The sequence below is a fragment of the Musca vetustissima genome, unplaced genomic scaffold (assembly GCF_032173495.1).
Source record: "Musca vetustissima isolate MV318-11 ecotype Yass unplaced genomic scaffold, APGP_CSIRO_Mvet_v1 utg75459, whole genome shotgun sequence".
Classification (NCBI taxonomy): Eukaryota; Metazoa; Arthropoda; class Insecta; order Diptera; family Muscidae; genus Musca; species Musca vetustissima.
In genome coordinates, this window is record NW_026884751.1 from 13,261 (window position 1) to 38,760 (window position 25,500).

Consider the following 25,500-nt stretch of genomic DNA (forward strand, 5'->3'; position numbering starts at 1 on the left):
TCCAGATTTAGATATAGCTCACATATATATTTTCGTCCGATTTAATGTAAATGGTGTACCAAAGTCCCTATATATCTTTCGATTTGCACGAAATTTGGCACAACGTACTGAATTAAGTCTAGAATGATGTGTGTTAAGTTTCCTGAAAATCGGTCCAGATTTAGATATAGCTCACATATATATTTTCGTCCGATTTAATGTAAATGGTGTACCAAAGTCCCTATATATCTTTCGATTTGCACGAAATTTGACACAGCGTACTGAATTAAGTCTAGAATGATGTGTGTTAAGTTTCCTGAAAATCGGTCCAGATTTAGATATAACTCACATAAATATTTTCGTCCGATTTAATGTAAATGGTGTACCAAAGTCCCTATATATCTTTCGATTTGCACGAAAATTTCGCATAGCGCAATGAATTAGCTCTAGACTGATGTGTGTCAAGTTTCCTGAAAATAGGTCCAGATTTAGATATAGCTCCCATGTATATTTTCGTCCGATTTAATGTAAATGGCGTATCAAAGTCCCTATATATCTTTCGATTTGCACGAAATTTGACACAGCGTACTGAATTAAGTCTAGAATGATGTGTGTTAAGTTTCCTGAAAATCGGTCCAGATTTAGATATAACTCACATAAATATTTTCGTCCGATTTAATGTAAATGGTGTACCAAAGTCCCTATATATCTTTCGATTTGCACGAAAATTTCGCATAGCGCAATGAATTAGCTCTAGACTGATGTGTGTCAAGTTTCCTGAAAATAGGTCCAGATTTAGATATAGCTCCCATGTATATTTTCGTCCGATTTAATGTAAATGGCGTATCAAAGTCCCTATATATATTTCGATTTGCACGAAATTTGACACAGCGTACTGAATTAAGTCTAGAATGATGTGTGTTAAGTTTCCTGAAAATCGGTCCAGATTTAGATATAGCTCACATATATATTTTCGTCCGATTTAATGTAAATGGTGTACCAAAGTCCCTATATATCTTTCGATTTGCACGAAATTTGGCACAACGTACTGAATTAAGTCTAGAATGATGTGTGTTAAGTTTCCTGAAAATCGGTCCAGATTTAGATATAGCTCACATATATATTTTCGTCCGATTTAATGTAAATGGTGTACCAAAGTCCCTATATATCTTTCGATTTGCACGAAATTTGACACAGCGTACTGAATTAAGTCTAGAATGATGTGTGTTAAGTTTCCTGAAAATCGGTCCAGATTTAGATATAACTCACATAAATATTTTCGTCCGATTTAATGTAAATGGTGTACCAAAGTCCCTATATATCTTTCGATTTGCACGAAAATTTCGCATAGCGCAATGAATTAGCTCTAGACTGATGTGTGTCAAGTTTCCTGAAAATAGGTCCAGATTTAGATATAGCTCCCATGTATATTTTCGTCCGATTTAATGTAAATGGCGTATCAAAGTCCCTATATATATTTCGATTTGCACGAAATTTGACACAGCGTACTGAATTAAGTCTAGAATGATGTGTGTTAAGTTTCCTGAAAATCGGTCCAGATTTAGATATAGCTCACATATATATTTTCGTCCGATTTAATGTAAATGGTGTACCAAAGTCCCTATATATCTTTCGATTTGCACGAAATTTGGCACAACGTACTGAATTAAGTCTAGAATGATGTGTGTTAAGTTTCCTGAAAATCGGTCCAGATTTAGATATAGCTCACATATATATTTTCGTCCGATTTAATGTAAATGGTGTACCAAAGTCCCTATATATCTTTCGATTTGCACGAAATTTGACACAGCGTACTGAATTAAGTCTAGAATGATGTGTGTTAAGTTTCCTGAAAATCGGTCCAGATTTAGATATAACTCACATATATATTTTCGTCCGATTTAATGTAAATGGTGTACCAAAGTCCCTATATATCTTTCGATTTCCACGAAAATTTCGCATAGCGCAATGAATTAGCTCTAGACTGATGTGTGTCAAGTTTCCTGAAAATCGGTCCAGATTTAGATATAGCTCCCATGTATATTTTCGTCCGATTTAATGTAAATGGCGTATCAAAGTCCCTATATATATTTCGATTTGCACGAAACTTGGCATAGCGTAATAATTTAGATTTAGATATAGCTCCTATATATATTTTCCTCCGATTTAATGTAAATGGTACACCAAAGTCAATATATATCTTTCGATTTGCACGGCATGCGTGGATCCATCATTCTGCAATGACCTGTTTATGGATCCATTTTCGTGTTTATGGTCCTTCAACGTCTGTTAGGATTCATCTGTTGAATATACCCAAAGTAGTCGGCCCCGTCCGACTTTACTACTTTCCTTACTGGTTAAATATAATTTTTGAGGGACTTTAAGGCCAATAAGCGTGGATTTTTTAAATATATTTTTTCAGAGACTTTAAGGTACTAAGCGTGGAGTTTTTTATAAATATATTTTTTGAGGGACTTTAAGGTACTAAGCGTGGATTTTTTCAAGCGTGGATTTTTTTTTATAAATATATTTTTTGAGGTTCGTTTAGGCCAATAAGCGTGGATTTTTTTTATATATTTTTTGAGGGTCGTTTAGGCCAATATTTCTTGAGGATCACTTAATCCAAAAAGGGTGAATTTTCTTAGTATATTTCCAATAAGGGTGAATTTTTTAGTATATTTTCTGAGGGTCGTTTAGGCCAATAAGCGTGGAGTTTTTAAATATATTTCTTGAGCGTCGTTTAGGCCAATAAACGCGGATTTTTAAATGTATTTCATGAGCGTCGTTTAGGTCAATAAGGATGTTTAAAATATATTTCTTGATCGTCGTTTAGTTTTTAAATAAAAATATGAAGTTACCTCAATGGGTTAATTGTTTACCAATACTCACACACAGACTTTTAAGTAAATCCAACAAAAGCAACAACAAAAACTTATGATTATCATAATTTTGTGTTACGTGAGTTTTCATGTGGAAAAGAAGAAATATCATCGGTAGTGTTGTGCTGTCCTGTGTGTTCTGCCAGGTTTTGAAAGTGCTGTCACAGTGGCAGACCATACCGACAGAGAGAGGCAATACACTGAAGTTTCGGTGATGTATGGGTATATCACTGGTGAGTAGTCTGATGGTTTTTTCCCAACGTCTTTTCTTCCTCATCATCACTTGGCTTTAAAGGACGGTAGATAGACTGGCACATCAACAATTCGGATGTCCTTTTGCTGTTTCGTTGTATGAAGTGAAATTGCTGCTGTAATTCAGCGCTACATGTTTGTGTGCTTGTGTTCACACAGCATGTTTTGTATTTATTATGTTGTTGTTTCTGCTGTATCTCCTGCGGTAATCGTCATCACCATAATCATAGTTTTGCAGTTACTCCTGATTTTACCTCTGTTTTCTGGCGCCCGTCAGCTTGGCGCCAATATTTTTTCCTTTCCCCCTGAAATATTTTTTTTCTTTTAATACAAAAAGGAATTTCATTTTCATCTTTAGTGCTGCTCCATCAGGGAATGACTTGGATGCGAGTAAGGAAATTGGGGGTTGGTTGGGGTCTCGGAAACGTGTTTGCTGCGGAGAACAATACAAAACATTCCTGAATACACTTGTAGTATTTAATATGCCATCCTTAAAGGTTTGTTTACTTTTTCATGATTCCTTGGCTGGCACAACTACAGCAGGAAGAGTGTGTTTGTGTTAATTATTAAATACACAAGTAGAAGAACTTTAAGTGTCAGTGTAGAGATTTTTGCGTAGAATATTAGTAGTTTTTTTAATGATTGGTTTCTCATCGAGCTATGATGCATGAAGGAGGGATGACTTGTAATTTTCCGTATCAATTATATATGGAAGCCAAATAAAAATCAATTCACATCATTCCGTACCTCATACTTTCCCACAGGAGAATGCATACGCCAAACACACATATTTACATTATTATGTAAAAATAGTTGACAATTCGATGCGGTCATTGATGGTTGAAAATCAGACACGTGTCCACTTGATGACACGACAATGTTGTTTCATTGTCCTTCCCATGATGATGTTGCAATTTTTGGTTACCGTTAATGTTTTAGGGAAAAGTTAAAGATTAACTTTATAAACATTAATGCAACAAATGTTCTTGATAAATGAAAAGGTTTCATTCAAAATTGCGTCATAATCTATATCATTTCAAGTACTTGAAAATAGCTATGATAATGATGATACTTTTTTCAGTTACAAATTAATTTGTATTGCCTACTAAATGTATGCGTGTGTCTGTGCGGAAGTATGATAATGTGTTTCTAGAAATGGAAACTGTTAACTACAATAATCCACCCCGTTCTGTTCAATGAGCAACAATTATTCATTTAATGTACGGTGGGAAAGAATTGACGTTGATGTCCATTACAATTTGTGTAGAGGGGTGATTTTAATTTTTCCTATGTACCAAAAAGCCCATGAAATCGATAGGGAAGAAAGATCGTCGATTTTTCAAAAATATTTATTGAAAGCCTATTATACTGATTGGTTTTTAAAATGATACCATGTGTATTTATGTATGTGGGTATTGTACTGTACTTACAGATCGCTACTTCTACATGAAATCCCTGTTACTGTTAAGGATGTCATCCGTTCGGTGGTCATCAGATGATACTTAGAGGATGAAATGGACCGTAAACATTGTAGTTGTCTTTTTTTCTAGAAGATCAAAAGGCCACAATTACAAGCCGAACATCAAAATTTTTTACGGGGAAGGGGATCTGGCCAACTAATTGAAATTGCTGTTGGCATTAAATTGGAATTAAAGCTCTAATTAAAAAAAACAGTGATACTCTACACAATTTCGACGATATTTGCGCTCTTTTGATCGACTATAGATCAATAAATATTTCCAATATTCAGTACAGCCCTCCTAATTACTTATCCAGATTCCCTTCACCGTGGGTTGTGTTGTGATGTTCGACATTCAATTGTGGCCTATAGATCGGCTCGAAAAAGCACCAAAAATTAAGTTTTCGTTCTACTTCATCCCAAAAAATATTATCTGATCATTTCCATGTGATCAGCGCTATATTTCCGCCCTCTCGTATGGAAATGGGTTACTAAATAATATCTGAGTATGTAAGCACCTGTAGATTTTTAAGTGTAACTCCCACTTCCGAGTACATAAGACAATATAATTGGTATCAATTTAAAGTCAACTACTCTTCTTGAATATACTATCAACTTCTCGGGTCTATGTCCTTCAGGGGTAAATATATACGCTATAGAATTCAAATTTTGTAATTTTTACCGTCGGTATACTAAAAGGTGGGTCTAGGACCAATATCTCGCGGCGTTACAAACCCTTGCGGCTGCACAAATCTATAATAGTTAAATTACGAAATTTCCATCTCATGGCGTAAATGTTCAGTTCGCGAAAATATGATTCAGAAAAATTGCCAGTATTAGAAAGAGGTGCTGTGGACTTTATTCAAATAGCAATTTTACTGATGGAAGAGGTCGAATATGGGAGGGATACGAGGGATATGTTTTAGGGTTTATATATTAGGTTGGGGAAAGAAATCCATTATTTTTATATGAACTATATGACTTTATTTTAAATTCTTCGGAATGTCCGATTTTGTTGCATGATTTGTTGTCATTCTCATAGAATTCCTGCTCTCTATTTGAAAAAAAAACTCTAGTTCTGACGAGTCATGTGTGGCCTAGCGAATCCTCTCCTGTTGGCCAATTCTAACGAATCCTATTGCCTTTTACCATTAAAGAATTGTAATTTTTGTTGAAGAATTGAGGACTCTAAGTCAAGCATCCTATCTCCAATCCTTGACTTCCCAATCTTGAAGAAGACAGCATTAGCCACGTAGTTCGCCATACCATTAGTCTTAGCCAAACTAGTAATTGAAGACTCATCGAAGACTATCCGAAGGAGAGCCTTCTTCGTTCTCCTCCCTGTGGAAGACTTTCCACTTGAAGAATTGAGGACTCCAACTCAAGCATTCTCTCTCCAATCCTTGCCTTCCCAATCTTGAAGTAGACAGCATTGGACACTTAGTTCGCTTTTAATTGAAGACCCATGGAAGACACTCCCAAGGAGAGCCCTCTTCGTTCTCCTCCCTGTGGAAGACGTCCCACTTGAAGAATTGAGAACTCCAACTCAAGCATCCTCTCTCCAATCCTTGCCTTCCCAATCTTGAAGTAGGCAGCATTAGACACTTAGTTCGCCATATCCATAGTCTACGCTATAGAAATTTGAAGTACACAGCATTGGACACTTAGTTCGCCATACCCATAGCCTAAGCCAGACTTGTAATTGAAGACCCATGGAAGACTATCCCAAGGAGAGCCCTCTTTGTTCTTCTCCCTGTGGAAGACGTCAAGCTTCCTCTCTTCAATCCCTGTCTTTCTTACCCTGAAGCAAACATAAAATAGACCCCCTTTGAACTAGCATCTGTTCAGATCATTTAGCAGTCTGCATCAACTCCACTATTTTCATCGATCACTGCATAGCAGGTCTTTTTTCTGTAGCGCCCCTTACAAACATTCGCATGAGACGTCGGCTTACCAATTGTTACTGCCCTCTTCCCATACGTAAATGCCTGTTCGTCCTTTGGAATTCCCAGTCTTTACGAAATATTATGATGACGGCGGTTCTTACCAATTAGTGCTACCTCTTCCTCTTATGTAAAGGCTGGTTGGTCCTTTTAAGATTCCCTTTTTCCAAATTCTCCAAAATTTAAAGACTTCAGACCAACAAATTAAGGAGTAGCTCTCATAATAGACTGGATTACGTTGTTCAATCGGAACATTCGTTACATGACTTGATTCTTCGAAGATCAAAAAAACAATTTCGTTTCGTTTTTCACTTCGAAGCAGCTATTAAAAATACGTAATTTTGGTTGGTGACTGTTATCCAAATATATATCCATTGAATTTTACATTTCAATTATATGTTCCATTGTTCTCTAATACCCGAAGACTATGACAAATTAAATTTTTTCATTACTGTACTGTCCACCTCTGCCATCAGCATCAAAGGCGTAATAATGTTAGGACAACGTAATGTCTAATGTGTGCATGATAAATTTCTATTTATTCTGTTGTTACGAGCAATTGAATTTTTGAAGTGTTCTTTGTGAAAAAATGGTGGGGGGTTGGTGATAATAGTTTTACTTCGACACAGGACAACAGTTAACCCAACAATGACGGGGAATTAATTGTTGAGATCCTTGTTTTGATTATTGAAGAGATGCGCACACTTCACTTAAGTCATGGGAATATGGCCAATGACAAAATCTCACTTACCGTAACTATTTCACTGATTCACTTCACTGATTATATTAAACAAACGTAACGAATTATACACGGGGTTTTTTATGTTTTTATAAAAAAGTTATTTTATTATTTCATATCAATACTCGTACCATGAAATTACAAACGTACACAGTTTACAAATAAATATGTATATAGCGAGAGATATACTTAAACGTAAGTCTTGAGAATATTTCGTATTTTGTTGTTGTTTGTTTTTTCTGTTCATTTGTAATTAACTTAAAATCTACGCTTGATCAAATTCCACTGTCACACCCACCGGCAACTCATCCTGCACTTCGGGTGCATGCACTTTTCCTGAGACCAAAATAAAATCTGATTCACAATCCATTACGAAATACAAGAAAGGATGGGTGATTTCAAACATTTCCATTGGTTCTTCGGTCTTATTGCGACCTTCTGCATCGGCAGCCGAGAGACTTATTACCGAATTACCACCTTCATCGACACGTACATTAACAAACTGGACAATTTCATCAACATGTAAATCACGATCATCGGACAGCAAACTTAGATCAGCTTCACTGCGTGAGAAAATCTTTGTGAGACCCAAACTCTTAAGCATCGACTCGGAACGGGATGTTTCTTCAATTTGGAATTTTGGTAAGACAACATGTAAATCACGTTCTTTCATGACCGATTTGAATCTCTTAAAGTCACCGGGTTGTATTTTCTGTATCAGTCCATGTAGACCTTCCAATTCGTTGGGCAACACAATCATTAGAGAGTATTTTTTGTTCTAAAATTAAGTAAAGATCGAAAATAGAAAATTATGTCAGGAAGAAGTAAAAAAATATTAGGATTTTATACACTCCACCAACATTATTTTAAGAGAAGACTATATCAAATGATGAACCTATATCGAAATTATTCCTGATCCTTTAGAAATCCAAAAAGTCCAACTACATATCGGGGCTATACCAACGCATGAAATGATATCGACAATTTCATACAGCCTTCAAGAACCCTTTTTACCAAATTACAGCCACATCGATTGAGAGGTACCATTATATGGGTGGTACCCGAAAACTTGGGACAATATTGACACAAGATTACAGGCCATTTGAGGGAACGCCTGTAGAAGAAGAAGATTTCTACCAGAGAGCCCAAAATTGAAAATTACAGCTGATTCACTTGAAACACGCGTCCAATCTTCGCAAAATAACGATATTTGGGCCAATATTGATAACTTTTAGTAGGGAGATTTTCAACTCAAATTAATTAAAAATGTGCCCAAAATCTTTTAAATCTATTTTAATAAGAGAGTAAAGTGATTGACTGAATTAACGATTCATCAACGCCTAGACGAAACGACTGAAGCTAGAATCTTGAAATTTTGGGTGATGGTCACCCTGTCCGAAGATGTCAGATAAGGCTGGGTTTTTGGAAATTCTAGAACGGCACGAAAAGTACTACAAAGTATTATTTGTATTTGGCGAAACAATAGAGGTAAAAATTTGGATTGAGGGTCACTTATAGAGTGTAGGATAGATGTACCAAAGGGTTTTTGGAAATTCCAACTATAAGTACCCGAAAAGTACTAAACTGTACAAATTTTGTTACAATATCGCAGCAGGTGAACGTATATGGAATGCGAATCAAGTTTGAGTAGTAAGGTCGATATAGGGGGTGGTTTTGGAACTGTGTACTCATTTATACCAAAAGTACTAAATCTATTTTAATAAGAGAGTAAAGTGATTGACTGACTTAACGATTCATCAACGCCTAGACGAAACGACTGAAGCTAGAATCTTGAAATTTTGGGTGATGGTCACCCTGTCCGAAGATGTCAGATAAGGCTGGGTTTTTGGAAATTCTAGAACGGCACGAAAAGTACTACAAAGTATTATTTGTATTTGGCGAAACAATAGAGATAAAAATTTGGATTGAGGGTCACTTATAGAGTGTAGGATAGATGTACCAAAGGGTTTTTGGAAATTCCAACTATAAGTACCCGAAAAGTACTAAACTGTACAAATTTTGTTACAATATCGCAGCAGGTGAACGTATATGGAATGCGAATCAAGTTTGAGTAGTAAGGTCGATATAGGGGGTGGTTTTGGAACTGTGTACTCATTTATACCAAAAGTACTAAATCTATTTTAATAAGAGAGTAAAGTGATTGACTGACTTAACGATTCATCAACGCCTAGACGAAACGACTGAAGCTAGAATCTTGAATTTTTGGGTGATGGTCACCCTGTCCGAAGATGAAATTCTAGAACGGCACGAAAAGTACTACAAAGTATTATTTGTATTTGGCGAAACAATAGAGATAGAAATTTGGATTGAGGGTCACTTATAGAGTGTAGGATAGATGTACCAAAGGGTTTTTGGAAATTCCAACTATAAGTACCCGAAAAGTACTAAACTGTACAAATTTTGTTACAATTTCGCAGCAGGTGAACGTATATGGAATGCGAATCAAGTTTGAGTAGTAGGGTCGGTATAGGGGGTGGTTTTGGAACTGTGTACTCATTTATACCAAAAGTACTAAACGGCACAAAATTTGGTACAATTTTAATTTGGAGGTACGGATGGAGCTGGAGCTGGAAATTACCGCCGGAGTACGAAGATTCGGATTTGTACGCAGTGTTGGAACTTTTTTACTTATATGTACGAAGAGTACTAAATTTGGTACAAGTTGGATTTGTTTGGGTGTAGGATTGGGGAATGTAGGGAAATTTGGAAATTCGTACTAATGTGTAATTTGGTGAACCTGAAATCGAGAAATAAGATTTCCGTTTGTTGTGTGATATAGGTAGTTTTGAAAATTCGTACTTAAGGGTACATAATTTCGTACAATTTGAATTTTGTGGGAACCGGTAGAACTGGAATCCTGAAGTTTGAAGTTAGGGTCATTGTGGGGGTGCAGGATTGGGATATGTAAGAAGTTTTGGAAATTCGTACTAACATGTACTAAATGGTACCAAATGTGTATTTGGGTGAACTGATAGAGCTGGAATCGTACTTCAAATTTCAAGTGTTGGACTATGTTGGAAGTTTTGGAAATTCATAATATTATCTTCTAAATGGTCCTATATTTGGTATTTGGTTGTAGCGATTGGGCTGGAATTCTGAAATTGGTACCTTAATTGTACCAATATCGATAGGTTTTTGTAGAAGGATTATCTACCCAGTAATAACCCAAAATATCAAATTACAGTAGATAAGGTATAAAAAAACCTCAAAATATAGAATAATGGGGGTTATATGAGGGCCTACCATAACAAGTGGAGGTAAGAGGATTTGCTTCACAATAAAATTTCAAAATGTCTGTTCAATAAATCCCCAAAAGGGCTTAGACACTTGGTTTATAAGCATCTATAATACATGAAACTATTATAAATATTCAAGTTTTCGTTATTAGACCAAAATTATATAAATCAGAAAAAACTCCAACTTACCTCATATGGTAAACACAAAACCTTAGCGTTCAAATCCTCCAACTCCGCCATATGGAATTTACCCTGAGAATGCATCATGGGTGTTTTCATGGCATCATCTTCAGTCATAAAGAAGAATTCATCGATATCGTGTTTTTCATGGAAACTATTTGCCCAATTGCCACGATAGTATAGGCCATTGAACAGCAACATTTTAGTTTTAGAACCAATATCACGACCTGTAATCGAATTGGCACTCAAAGCCGAGGCGATATCATCACGTTGGAAAAGGCTGCGACCTCCAAAAGCCTGGGAAAGAGAAAACCAGAAAAAGCAAAGGTTATTTTTTCTATTAACTTTTTTCAACTTTTCTATTTATTTTACTTACACTTCGTGCAGCACTAACATGCGATTCCAAAGCCAACATTATTTCAGCTGGTGACCCCTTAGAAGCATCATCTAATACCGTTTCTAGTTTTTCCAATGGCAGCGATACCTTTTCAGGTTCATTGGACTCAAGAACTTCTTGTATGGGTATGATGTTATCATCAGCAGCAGCATCTTTGAATGTTTTCAACAGTTTTTCTTTGTCTTGGACTGTTTCGTTTTCTTCCAAGTTCAAATCATCTTCACGTTTGTTGAGATCAACAGCAGCATCGCTAGCGGCCTCTTCTTGGTCTGCAGCTGGTTTTTCATCAAGAGTTTCTAGTTTTTCAGCAGCAGTTGTACTAGCAACAGCTTCCTCTGTGGTCAGTTTCAAATCTTCCTCTTCTTGTTGTTGTTCTTGTTGCCCTATCGTCAGTTCTTGTTCTGCTAGTTTTTCTTTTTCCTTTTGCAATTCTTCAATGATTTCAGGTTTTTCCACATACTGCTTATCATCAACGAACCGATCGAATTTCGATGTTTCCTTTTCAATGAACTCTTCGCCATAGCCATCGGTGTATGCACCAACGGTGGTCAAGCCCAAACCCAAATCATCATCATCGTCATCGATCTTCAAACGTTTCAATGTCTCAAAGCCAATCACATCTTTGCTGTTGCTGGCCGTCGTTGGGCTATCCAAATCCAATGATGTATTGGGTTCACTCCAATCGTAATCATCACGATTGATGTCTTTAACATCAACCAAATAGTAGTCTTGTACAAGTTGTTTGAAATCATCACGCGCCGAGAAGTTACGATAGATATACAACCATGATTGGAATGATGGTTCGTTATTGTATTTCTTTGCTTCATATTTCGATAGAATTGCCCGGAAGGAGTCACGAAGTGCTGATTTCTCTTTGGGATAACCAAGAACTTTATAGAATTCATCATAGGTATCACCCTGTGAAGCTTCGGCCAAGATGGCTAACATTGTCGATACACCCAAGGGTGAATGAACCTGGTTGCCATCAATATCGTTGAAAGATTTTAGCAAATGTGTGGCAATTATTTGAGATGCCTCACTGGCATAGGATATGGATTTTTGTTCCACGTCATTTTTGGTGGGTAAGGCGAGGCAGAGGGTTAAACCCAACACAACAAGCACTGGAAAAAAATTAAATATAAAAATTAAATTTGTGAAGTTCAAAATAAAATAGAACTCTATATATTGAAAAAATGAATATGAATTATATTTTTATACCCTTTACCACACTGTGGACAGGGTATTATGTATTTGTGCATATGTTTATAACAAACAATAGGAAACGAGATAGACCAATGGTTCCATTTAGGAATATGCATATAATCACTTTCTGAGTCGATTTATGATTACCCGTCTGTCCGTTCGTCTGTCTGTTGATGTTTATGTATAAACAAATTGCAGGTCGTACTTATTATCCGAATGAGATGAAATTTGGCTCAGATCATTTATTTGCCCGATTTTATCTGAGTTACACAACATTTTGCACAATATATCGAAATAGTGAAAAATAACGACAGGTATGTTTGGATGAAATTGGTTCAATTTTATGTAAATGGTTTATCAGGTTCCCTATGTTTCTCTGATTGCGACTAAATATTGCACAAGGTATTAAATTGAGCCTATAATATTTTTTTTTTTTTTTTTTTTTTTTTGAAAAATTGGTGCATACGCAAACATAGCTTCCATATATATTTTCGACCGAATTCATATTAATAGTGCAGAAAATAATGAAATAAAGTGAAGTCAGTCCGTCCGATTTTACTACTTCCCTTATTTGTTTTAATTTAATTTTTGGTATAGACCCTATCTAAAGATACCCCCAAATTTGTCGGTATTTTTAGATTGTATAGTAAATATCGTACCAAATATTATGAATTTAGATCTAAGTTTCGGTCATTTTTTAACGGTATCCGCTAATATTCGGTATTTTTTTGGATCTTCAGCAGGTGTTCAACCAATTTTGTTGGTTGCATCTCAAAAATTATCAATATTGTTCCCGTATGGCCCCATTATTCGGTATTTTGAGGATTTCAGACATATGTTCAAGGTCCTGACACAACCTGAGTCTGTAGTTTCATTTTCCTCAAGAAGTTAGAATTGATTTGTATGTACTTTTAACGTTTAACTCGATGTAAAGGGTATAAAAAGTTCGGCACGATGATCTTAACGTTAACATAGGTTTCTCTTTTTGTAATGTCCTCTTCAAGTATGGAGGATACATTACATTTGGTCATTCTGTTTATAAGGAACCACATTTTGTAATAATACACACATTTGAGGTTATTGCGAAGGTTTTAGCCGTACGTTTTATACGAAGTGAATGTAGTTTGAAGTTTAGTGCTTAGAGTAATGTTCTCAGAAAAATAGGTTAATATTTTGTTATATTGTCCATATAAATCCCCTGCTACATTTTAGGTATTTAGAAGGTTCTTGCCTTATTATTCAATATAAGTGTCTGTAATTTTATATTTGGGGGTTTCGGAGTATAAAATGGGATATAGACATTATAAAGAGGCTAGGTATTCTCTATAATGACTACGTTCCATTAAAATTGGCTGCATTTCGAAGTCCCCACTCGATTTCTTACCGGAATAAAATTCTATGTCCGTCTGTTTCAATCTACGTTTTATTTCTGACCACCCCTTCCAGTAACTCTCCCACATAGTCTAAAATTTTCAAAATTCATAAATCCTATATCAAGCAACTGGACAGTCTGTTTTGGTCCAATCATTGCACATTTTAATATTTTTACCAAGCCCCTTCGCGTACCTCCCATGCAAAATGTTACAATTTTGAAAATTTGTTTATCCAATAATTAGTGAGTGGAGTATCCTATTTGAACCATCATTTTGCAAGCCACTATTTAAACCATTCCTGTACAATGTTTGAACATGAGGCTTCCCGGCCCACTTCTTTTAGTACATCATACACTAAATGGTCAACTTCGATAATTTCCCCAATTTTATCGACATTTTCGACGACCGGCCTACCTGGTCGAGGTGCATCTTTAACATCAAAAATTCCTGAACGGAATTTACGAACCCAAAATTGCAATTGTTATAGTATCGGAACCGTAAAAACCATTCATAATTTTAGCCGCTTGGCTTGGCCTTTGTCAAAGAAAAACTGTAAAAATACCGAATTTTCTCTTTGTTCACTTCCATTTTTAACACCCTGTAACTCTCAACTGAATGCACCAAACAAAAAACAGCAAAATATTTTTTTTACTGCGAGAAATCTATCAGTAAAACCATCTGCCGAAAAAAAATGGATTTCTTTTTCCCCAACCTAATATGTTGAGTTCTAATTACGTGTCAAATCTTCCAACTAAAACATGCCACTTTTGGTCCCTGTTTTGGTAACGATTTCCCCAGATTTCGTTATTTTATGGATTTCAGACATCTTCAGAAAATCTTCCTTATATTCTTGATCAGAATAAAATTGTATGTCGATTTAGGGATGTACGTCCGTCTATCTGTTGAAATCACGATAGAGCTCAAAATATTTAAGGTTGCCCCCTATGTAGTCGTACTCCCCAATATTCGGTAATTTGAAGCTTTTTGGCACGCTATTCAACCTAATTAGCTGTAATATTGGTCCACTTTTATTGTAGCCACATATAACTCTACATTCCATTTTCCGGCATTTTGGGGAGTTTGGGCACGTGATTTTATTAGTAATTGAGTAAAAAATCTTCAGTAGTGTTATTTGGGATACCATTTGTTTGTGGGGAAAATATGTCCACTAAGAGGTAAGGCAGGGAAAGCTACTGATTCTCACCAGGTCCTTAGTTTTTTAGTGATATTCTCCTCCGAAACCATTTATAGCTTCTTTACAAAAACCCCTTCATAACCAAATGTCTCGTGTAACAAATCGAAGTATTTACGTTACCAGCGATACAATCTCACTAAGAAGTTCGTTGGCGCCTGCCTTCGTGGTTAAAAAGGTATTTGAGTACCAAAAAAAAAAAAAAAACTTCCCACCAAAAGTTGTCAACAAAAAAAAAATGCGGATACTCTCCATAAACGGTTCCCAAAAATTCGGTATTTTGAAGCTTTTGTACGCTCCGTACCGTCAATATGGGTCGATGTTTTTGGAGTTCACCCATATAAAGGTTACCACCCATCTTTCAGCTTTATTAAGCTTGGGCTAGTTTTTCAGAGATAATTTGACGAGTAAAAAATGTCCCACTACCCTTTTTAGGGGAGTCCCACATAACTACATATTTTACACACATATTTTAACCCAATTTGGATGTTTTTTTTATATTTTGAATTCTCATCCCTACCAAAAATTGTTAACATAATTGGTATTTTGAGGGGTTTGGAAACATCTTTCAATCGTATTGGCTCTAATTTGATTTTTCAGGTTCTCATGGCATAACACCTTGCCAATTCTTGCTACTACAACATATCAATATCGGTGTACGTTTTGGTATAGCTCCAATAAAACGGTGTCGATAAAACGTACTGCTCCATTCTCGGTATTATTAAGTTCTTAACCGTGTAGTTTCGTCGATGTGGTTAAAATTTGTATATCGGTTTCGTAGTCCCCAAACAAATGTCTCCTTTAATTTTCTGTAGGAACTTCAGTCCTACCCCAGTTTTCAGCCAGATTATTATTTTTTTAAAGCTCCTCTTAATATTTTTTAAACCTACTAACACTTATTGCAATTACTGACCCCCATATAATCGGTTTAAGTAATATTGAATGCACACCAGGTGGAGAAGGGGATAAAAAGTTCGTCCACAGTATTTTACTCATGTTTTTATCCTGCACATGTTTTCTTAAATCCTGTAAATTTGTTCAATTTTGTTCCAAAATATTAATGTATCCAAATTAACCTAAATTATTGCCATATTTTTATTCAAATGTTAACCATAGAAATCCCATTAGGAACTTTATTCAAAATTATGTTTTCGCTGATACTTCGAATTCCTACGTCTTTTCTGCAGTCCTTGTTTTTAACACACACATTTATAATATTATTCGAAACATTTCACTAATGATTTTAATTTAAATTATTCCATTTAATATCGAAAAAAGTTTACATTCATTTTGTACTCGAAATTTATTGTCTTAATTAAATTTTGATATCTTTAAATTTCAAATAGACTAATTTGAATGACTAAATAACTAAATTATTTTAATAAATAAAAAAATTGAATTCACTATATACAATTACATCTAAAATTTGATTCTTTTTTTTTGGGAAAAGTTCTTTAGTCTGAGTTTTATATTCAAAACCTCTTGTACATAAGGCTTATGGAGAAAGAATAACTATTTCGTTCCAAAAATAAATCCGTTAATGTTTCTAAATGCAAATTTTAATTACTGATGAATAAAATCGAATGCTCGAAGTCCCACAAATTGCATTTGAAAAAGTTGTAACAGTTCAGAAATAAACTGCAACCAGGCGTATAATTAAATTTATTCCTTGGTATTATTTTATAAAATTTTTTTAGTCTCCAGGGATCTTAATAATAATTTTAAAAATATTATAAATTCTTGACACTTTTTTAAATACACATATTTTTTCTTTAATTTTCCAGAACAGTCTCATGAAATGATTGTTTTTTCCTTTCACATAATTTTTCCATTCGTTTTTTTCGCATTCACATCCACTTACAAGCTTGCAAAATTCTCATTTTAAATATTTATTTAGTTTCAACAATTTCTTTATACCGACAAAAATTTCTCTTTACTATGAACGACACGTTAAAGTTTACGTTACCACGTCTCAAACTCAAATGAAGAATATGAAAGTAGCTCAAAGATTTTTATGAAAATCTCCGTAAGACAACGGAATAGCAGCAACAAAGCGCCAATGCAAAAGAAAGAACCAAAAGTAAAAAAAAAAACAAGAACTCAAGCCAAGACGAACTGGTGTTTGGTTGCTCAGTGGCGGCGATTGCCAGCCAACGATATTTGTTGGGCTGTGAACAGAAATCAACAACTGGAAAAATAAATGTTAAAGCCAAGGTAACCACCAGCTGGCTGTGTGGTTGACCAAAACACAAAGTGGCCCAAAGAGAACAATATACAGATTGAACACTTTGAGAGTGAGAGAGGGAGAAAAGAGACAGACTTACAAATCCATAATCTTGTCTTAGGCTAAGTCGCTTTTATATATGTATCTCTATGTATGTTTGTAATTTACACATTCTCACACATCATAATTATGTTTCAATTTGTTTATTCATTAATGATGTTCAGGTCGGTGGCAGTGACTTGGCTCCCCATTTTTTTGGCCCGTTTGAAAGACAAATTTGTTGTTGTTGTTTTTGTTTTTATTGTTGTTGTAACCATGGTTAGAAAGTGAAGCAGCAGACAGCGCCGTACTCAATATTTTGTTTATTCGAATAAATGAAAGTGATATTACCATATTGTGTGCTATCGACGAACTCATTATCAACCCCTTTTTTGTTTGTCGAAATCCCACAGAAATTAATTGAAACTCATCAAAACAGAGTTAATTTTGGGAAAAAGGTGAGCAGCGCTAACCGAAATATAGGTCATGTATTTTACTGCCTTTGTGTTGTGGTTCTTTGTTTATTTTTTGGTAAAGATTTTTATTTTTTGTCAAAAGTTCAAAGCCATAACTTTTTTATTTCAGGTTTTTGAGTGTGTGTGTGTGAATGTTCTTTTTTTACTACTTCATGACATGGTTAACTTATACCTCGTATACCCTACCATAATTTTCCGGTAAGGTTTTCTTGGGTATGAGTAATTTATGTAGACATTAATAATATTTATGAATTAAATATTCGTTTATATTAGCAAATCGTTCCAAATTAATTAAATCTATTCCAATTTAAGATGTAGGGGTTATCATTTACAGCATATAAATTTCAACTTACAATTTTATTATAATAAAAAAAATTATTGATTTTGTTTCGACATATATAAATATAACTTCACCACATTGACACAACTCAAAAATTCTATTTTTTTAATGTTTTTAAGACAACAGCGTATGAATACTATATCTAGCTGCTGTACGATTTTTGAGATTCTATTAATATGTTGGAGGATTGATTGGAATCGTTGTCTTGCTGAAGGACTCAAGTTCGGTCTAAGCCCAGTTTTGAATGTTTTAATTCAACCAATCTTTTCAAATATTGAGATTAACGTTTTTTAAATAAATTCATGGTAATTTTAAATCACATTTTCTTTATGTAGAAAACTGAAATATTAGTTTGGGGAAAATAGAATCCATTATTTTTATATGAACTATAGGACTTTATTTAACATGCTTCGGAATGTCCGATTGGGGCCAAATATGCACCGTTTTGTTGTATGATTTGTTGTCATTTTAAATGTATCTTCACAATACTTCTCTGATAGAAGTCCTGCCCTCTTTTATTGTCCGGACTGTATGGCGGATGCATTAAAACTTCCCAACCAAGCTCCGAAGTTTCTGGCGAGTCACTGTATATGTTTGTGGCCTAGCGTTGTCATGGTGAAACACGACTCCTCTCCGTTTCTGGTCTATTGCTATCTTCAAACGGTCCAGTTGATGACAGTAGAGATAAAAATTCAGCGTTTGGCCACATGGAAGCTACTCATAATAAATAATCCCCTTCCAGTCCCACCAAATGCATAGCTGAACCTTCCTGGCCGTTAGTCCTGTTTTTGCCACTGTTTGAGGTGCTTCACAGGGTTATCGTATGTGATCCATTTCTCATCTCCAGTCACCATCCGTTGAAGAAATGGGTCTCTCAAGGCTTTGCAGATTTTCTATTTTTTCTGTTAATTGTAAATGGTTTAAAACAGTTTTATGGTCGATTTTTAGCTCCTGGCCGATGTTACGACTGCTAACATGTCGGTCAACTTCGATCACTTCTCCGATTTTTCCGACCGGCCTAATGGATTTCTTTTTCCCCAACCTAATGTGATCGGGTATATTCTCCTAACTCTTTTTTTGGGGACTTCAGACATGTATTTCAAACGAGCTGGATCTCCTAACTCTTTTTGATTTGGCCCTGATTTGATATTTCGAGATTGTATTCGAAGTAAATCTTTTTACTAAAAATTAGAAATACCAGCCAATCTTATAAGACCTCCATATAAAGGCTCTTTATAGGGGGCAGTAGTTTCCGTTAAAATTTTCTACATAGCCGTCATACTGGCAGAGATTTACACTATATAAATTTCCGTTCGATTTTAGATATTTTGAATGTGGTGTTCGTTCTCCATATTTTAACCGGCTGTTTTTCACCGAATATTTAAAATATGCTATCGTCACTAATAAGTACATAGCCTGAATATTTTAGACAGACATCGAAATGTTTATCAGAGATCCCATAAAGAATGAACTGTAAATTGGTATTTTTGATTCACGTTGGATATCAAATCTGCCTTCTAAAAATTATCAATGTTAGCGTATGTTCCGAGGTAGCTCTCATATAATATTCGGTATTTTGATGGTGTCTATGTTTCTATCTAATTGGTTGTATTTTGTTGTTTTGTGCTGTGGTATGGTAGAAAATGTTCCGACTAATGGTAGAAAATGTTCCGATGTTTGTCCACCTTTATTATTATGGATTCTCAATTGGTAGAAAAATTTCCCTATCAACATTGGCCCATGTTTCCATGTAGCCCCCATATAATGGTAAACTCCTTTATTTTGTATTTTGGCGATTTTGAGCACGCTTTTTAACCGAATTGATTTTAATTTGATTTTGCAGGTTCTCATTGTAAGTAAAATCTTCCTACTAAACGTGATCAATATTTCTTCACTTTTTAAGGAATCCCCTGTGTAACGCTTTAGCTCTGGCGTCGGTATTAAAGGGAGCTTGGACACGTGCTTTAATAAATTTCTCATTGAGTAGAAAATCTACCTACAAAAAATGATTAACATTGAACCAAGTTTCCGGGAAGCCCCCATATAATGGTACACCCCTTATTCAGTATTTCGGTTCGAATTCGATTCGATTTTGTTTGATTAATCACATTTTTATGAGGCGTCAAATCTTCCTACCAAATATTATCAATGTTATGTTCCATTATCGGTATAGCCACATTTTTCAACAGATAGATTCGTAGAAATATTATTGGATGGCTAACTCATATACAGATTTGTTAAGTGTATATAGGTGAACTTTTGATATAACGCCAACTAAAAGTTCTTCTTCTTTTTCGGTATTAAGAAATTTTTAACCGAATTTTCTCATGGTAGTGGATTTAATTAATGTTTTTATTACCTTTTAAGTTTTCCATTTGGGAGTAGTTCATAACATCATAACTATTTTAATGACTAAAAATGCAGACATTGCGGAAATAAAAACTGCAAAATTATATAATGTCGAATCTACACTGATTAAAGGATCTTTCTACAAAATTTCAAGTGAAAATGCAATATTTTGAAATATTTTAAAGTCAGCATAATAATGCGTGGTATGTCTTCACAACCTTTAAAGTTTTTTTAAACATTTTCACACAATGGCGGGCACGATAACTCAAAAATTAATAATGATCGGTTCCAAATTTTGCAACGTTTCTTGAAGTATAGCTCTGGTATGAACTAGGATAAAGCCAATCGGTGGCTTTTATTTTTCAAAAGTTTTTGGTAAAAAATCGGCTCTCGATTGTTTACCACTGATATTTTTCCTAAAGGTCCACAATTTTGTTAATTTTAGAGCGAAGTCAATAATCCTAGTTCATACGAAAAATGTGTAACACCGTTGGAATTTTCGGAAGTGCCCATATATAGATGCAACTTTTGATATAACCACAACAAAAGTAAGACTTTTCTTTAATTACAATAAACAACAACAAAACAATAACAAAAAATTTTTGTAAATTGTTAATTTTTTATTACCTTTTAAGTTTTTATATTTATGGAAAGTTAAAAACCTTAACAAGCATTTTAAAGTTTACCAGCCCATTGAAAAGCTTGAAAATTTTAAAATGCATGGCGGAGGGTATAAAAAGTTCGGATCGACTTTTTTACTTGTAGACCCTATTTTACAATTTTTGTTACCAATATTCCCAATAATCAATTTTCGTTACATATATCACCTTTAGAACGATACTCCACATTTTCGGAATTTTTAGATTTAACCCAAATAACGCCAGCGTTTATTTCTTCAAAATTTTAAATTTAATTTCAAAACATTAATATTTTATTATTAGATAACTATTTTTTAATAAAATTTAGTTTTAGCATGAAGCTAAGAGTGTATAGAACAATATACCATATAAAATAAAATAATTAATAGGAATTAACAAAGATAATAGGTTTTTAGAAGTGCAATTGTCGTTTTAGTATAGTTTTAAAAGAACGGTGGCGCTAAATGAGTTAAGAAAATCTTATATCAAAAGTCAACATCTTTTGACAAAATTGTCGGTATCATCATTCGCTGTTAAGGGCTACCTGTTGGGAAAAACTATATATTACAGCATGGAAATTGCATATTATTAGACCAATAAAACTATCTTATATAAAAATCCCTATTCTAGTCGTTTACTCAATACAAAATATTTTAATTGTAATACAATTTAGTACTTTTTTCATTCATAGTACAAACCTACAAGTTTTTGTGTACACTTATAGCACATCAACTTTACGCACAAAAATATATACATATACCAACATTTTATTTTTTTAGTACCTTTTTCGTACACTTCGTTCTGGGCTTTAATTATTGGAATTAATAATAATTAATACTTTTCGTACGCTTATGGTAGAAAATTGCAGAAATCCAATCTTAGAAATCATCATCGCGTCTATACTAAATATAAAATACCATTATTGTGGATTCAACCATTACGTCTGGGCATTTCGGTTTTTTCAGGGCTAACATACGTGCATGCAGAAAACGATATGTCGTTATACTTGATATCAAATAAAAGGCAGAACTTTTCTCAGGACTTTTGATACAGGCATTATGACCGATATGTCGTCGTTATGACGGTGTCATTATAAACGATTTCGACTGTATGAAAATTGTTTTGACATAGTCCCCAAATAAAAATCCTGCCCTATTTTCGGTATTTTTATTATTTTAATTTGGCATTTCTGGTTCTTGGATGATAAGATCCATTATTACATGTCCTTTAGGTCTTTTTAAGATTTTATTGAAAAAAAATCTTCCGGTAGAAATCCCACATCGCCAATTTAATCCCTTGCTCCATTTCGAAACATTGGAAAAATTTTCTAACAAAATAATATTTCAGGGAAAGTTATTTACTAAATGTCAATTCTACCCGTTCAGCAATACCCATATATTCCCACCATATTCAGCTTCTACTTCCATCTAAAAATCCACTACCGATAATCAAATATAATGAAATTGGAAAACTACAATTACCCAATGTAGGGCATAGATTCTGTTTATTTGCTTTTTCTTCTTTTTTTGCAAAATGTATTTAGCACTCTCTGATGATACCGGCTTTATTTGTTGTGGTATGGACACTGAACTGGAAACTGGTTTTAAGTTCTTGTATGGCTTGTCGTTGCCGTTGTTGGTTAGTTTCTTAGTTAGTTTGGGGCGTGTGTGTTTCTCTTACCACAGATTTCTTTTTATACGAAATTTCAAATTCTATTCAAGCCTTTGTCGTCGTATTCATACTCCGTTTGTTGTTATGTTGTTTGATTAGGTTGGTTGGTTGTGTTTGTCCGTCCGTCCGTCTAGAATGTTTTGCTATTTAAGGTTAATGACTTTGAACGTGATATGCAATTATGCTGCATGTGTCCATTAAATCATTCTACAAGTTACGTCTCTGATACATGCCATATTTGTTGTTGTTGTTGTTGATGTTGTGGTAGTTTCAATCAATGGAAAATGCCTATTCCGTGATGACATAATGATTAGAGATTGAGAAATCTGTTTGTAATTATTTTGTAAGATTTTTTTTTTGCTACGATGTGAACTTTTGAGAGAAGTAGTTTCAATATTTATCAACAACAAATAAATATTTAAATTATTAGCAAATATTGGTTTATTTAATTTTTCTTACAAGCTGTATTTGAAGCTTAAAAATAATTTATTCGATCGATTTAATTAGGATGGGAATAGGAAGTTTTCGATGACTTCAGAAAATATGGCCAATATAAGTGGCTTGATTTTAAACTCTCTTTATTGACATCTACAATACAAATGTTAGTGTGTGAAGACGCTTATTGGGTTATTGTCAGAATAGTTTCGAACCAGATGTATGACAATTTTATTAAATATACACCTTGATACCCCATGAAAAATATTATCTAAATAAGTGAACGACATAATAATCTAGGTATTTTATATTCCCTTGAGATCTTAAGATCGAATATTTTCTTTGAACCTTCTATACAGGTATTTTGTAGACTATAAATCTTCTTCATGTTTCTATAGACCACGATGCATTATTCTTAAAATGACATATGAAGCCCGTATTAAATACAAAATTTTGAACCTAATTTTTATTTTTCCGAGATTCAAAAAAAAAAAAAAATACCATTTAATGGTAATAAACACAATATATCAAATCAAAAACTAAAAACACTATTTGCGGACTATAAACAAAAAAAAAAAAAAAAAATGTTGACACCCAAAACACTTTCCAAGTTCAAATTAACTCTACCAATTTTGTCGTAGAGAAAAAAAACGTTTAACCCAATTTTTATGCAAAATATTATTAAAAGAATAAACAACAATAAAAAAGAGATTCAAAAAAATTAACACACACACATTTGAGTGCAATGAACTCGAATCATGTTTTCAGTTTTGCCTCTTTGCGAATGCCGGTAGCAGCACAACAATTTATAAGCTTCTATAGCTGCTACTACCTTTTGCGTTTGCCAAACAATAAATTACAAAAAGATTGAAAGCGGCACACGAACTAATTTATGAAATTTCAGTAAGAACTGACAAAAAGCATGAAAATCCCGTTTGTGGTAACGAACAAAACGTTAAATGATTTAACAATGCAATAATGGCAATAAGGGTATTCACGGTATCTTATGAAATTAAGTGTAATTGGAAAAAAATATGAAGGAAATTGTCACATATGAAAGATGGCGAATAATAGATTTCAAAATCTGAATAGTAAAGATATACAATTATTTTTAAAAAACCCAGTAGATTCTTCTATTTTAGGAATACCCATAATGTGCATGACTAATACCCTATTGCATGTTACACATGCGCATGTGTAACATGACTTATTTGCCCATAAAAAAGTACGTCTGAAACATCTAGAATCACTGAAGTGAAGTAATATAAAACTTAAATAATAATACTAAGATTGTCTGTCATATAAAAATGGCTGGAAACGAGAACCCAATTATAATGCTTAAAATGAACTAAATTACAAGTAAAATGACAATAATTATCATTGCAGCAGATTATTAAAAGAATATCTTAAATGGAACGATACAATTAGTGGAAACCACAACAACTAGTGATACGCAACTTCTGCATATATCTAGACATAAAAAAATAACAATATTTCGTTATCATAAATTAATAATATTTAATTTAATATTTTATATTAATATTTAATTTAATAATAATATTTAGGTCCCACGCATATTTTCACCATTAAAGCCCCTATATTTTTTCGATTTTCACGAGATTTTGTATAGCGTCTAGAGGGATGTGTGTTAAGTTTCGTTAAAAATCGGTTCAGATTTAGCCATAGCTCCCTCATATATTTTCGTCCGATATTGTGTAAATGGTGCACTAAAGCTCTTATATTTCTTTCGATTTGGACGAAATTTTGCATAGCATACTGAATTGAGTCTACAATGATGTGTGTTAATTTTCGTGAAAATCGGTTAAGATTTTGATATATACAGCTTCAACCGATTTTATATAAATGTTGCACTAAAGACATTAAATATTTCTCCGATAGCGATAGAACTTTGCACAGTTTACTTTTTCACCCAGTGGGAAAGAAAAATTGGCCGATATATCTCATTTTCAATGTCAAACATCCCAGAAGTAACATTAATATAGTTTCAGAATTCTTATCTTGCGAGCTTTAGTTTTTTTTTAGTTTTTACGTCTGTTTGCATTAATAAAAACATGCTGTTGTAGTTACGTCAGTTTGAACATATTTATGTCTAAATGTTTGTCAAACAAAAAGTCAATTTCGAAACGTCGTTATATTAAACCGAGTCGAATTAGGTTGTGAAAAAATCTAGCATACCGAAAAAGAATGATATTATATGGAATTTATGTAAAATCATTAACAATTTTCTGCGAAGAAATTCTTCCTCTAAAACGAAAAAGTACTTGAGAGTAACTAACGCCATTATGCATGTTTGTAATTCGCATTCAATTAAATTATCTATACATTATATATATTGCAATCTCAGTATAGACCGTATCTTTGGAACAATCTATACAACACTTTTCAGAGCAAATTCCACGAGTTCTACACCCCTTCACGACTCAAACATTCAGAGACCGGCTGTCATATGATCAT

At 34.0% G+C, this 25,500-nt stretch overlaps 1 protein-coding gene across 1 annotated transcript; it reads right to left on the reverse strand.

Annotated features, from left to right (window-relative positions):
• Positions 1–7,476: 7,476 nt before the first annotated feature.
• Positions 7,477–16,733, reverse strand: LOC133331726 (uncharacterized). The gene is made up of 4 exons (XM_061540103.1): positions 16,715–16,733; positions 11,065–12,206; positions 10,698–10,985; positions 7,477–8,029 (listed from the first exon to the last, which is right to left on the reverse strand). The coding sequence occupies exons 1-4, from the start codon at positions 16,731–16,733 to the stop codon at positions 7,517–7,519; spliced, it is 1,962 nt and encodes a 653-aa protein (XP_061396087.1). The 3' UTR covers positions 7,477–7,516.
• Positions 16,734–25,500: the final 8,767 nt, after the last annotated feature.

Excerpts from the sequence above, each read along its gene's own strand:
- LOC133331726 (XM_061540103.1), bottom strand. Across the intron at positions 10,986-11,064 it reads ATGTTAGTGCTGCACGAAGT|GCTTTTGGAGGTCGCAGCCT; the intron begins GTAAGTAAAATA and ends TCTCTTTCCCAG. Across the intron at positions 8,030-10,697 it reads TTTTGTGTTTACCATATGAG|AACAAAAAATACTCTCTAAT; the intron begins GTAAGTTGGAGT and ends ACTTAATTTTAG.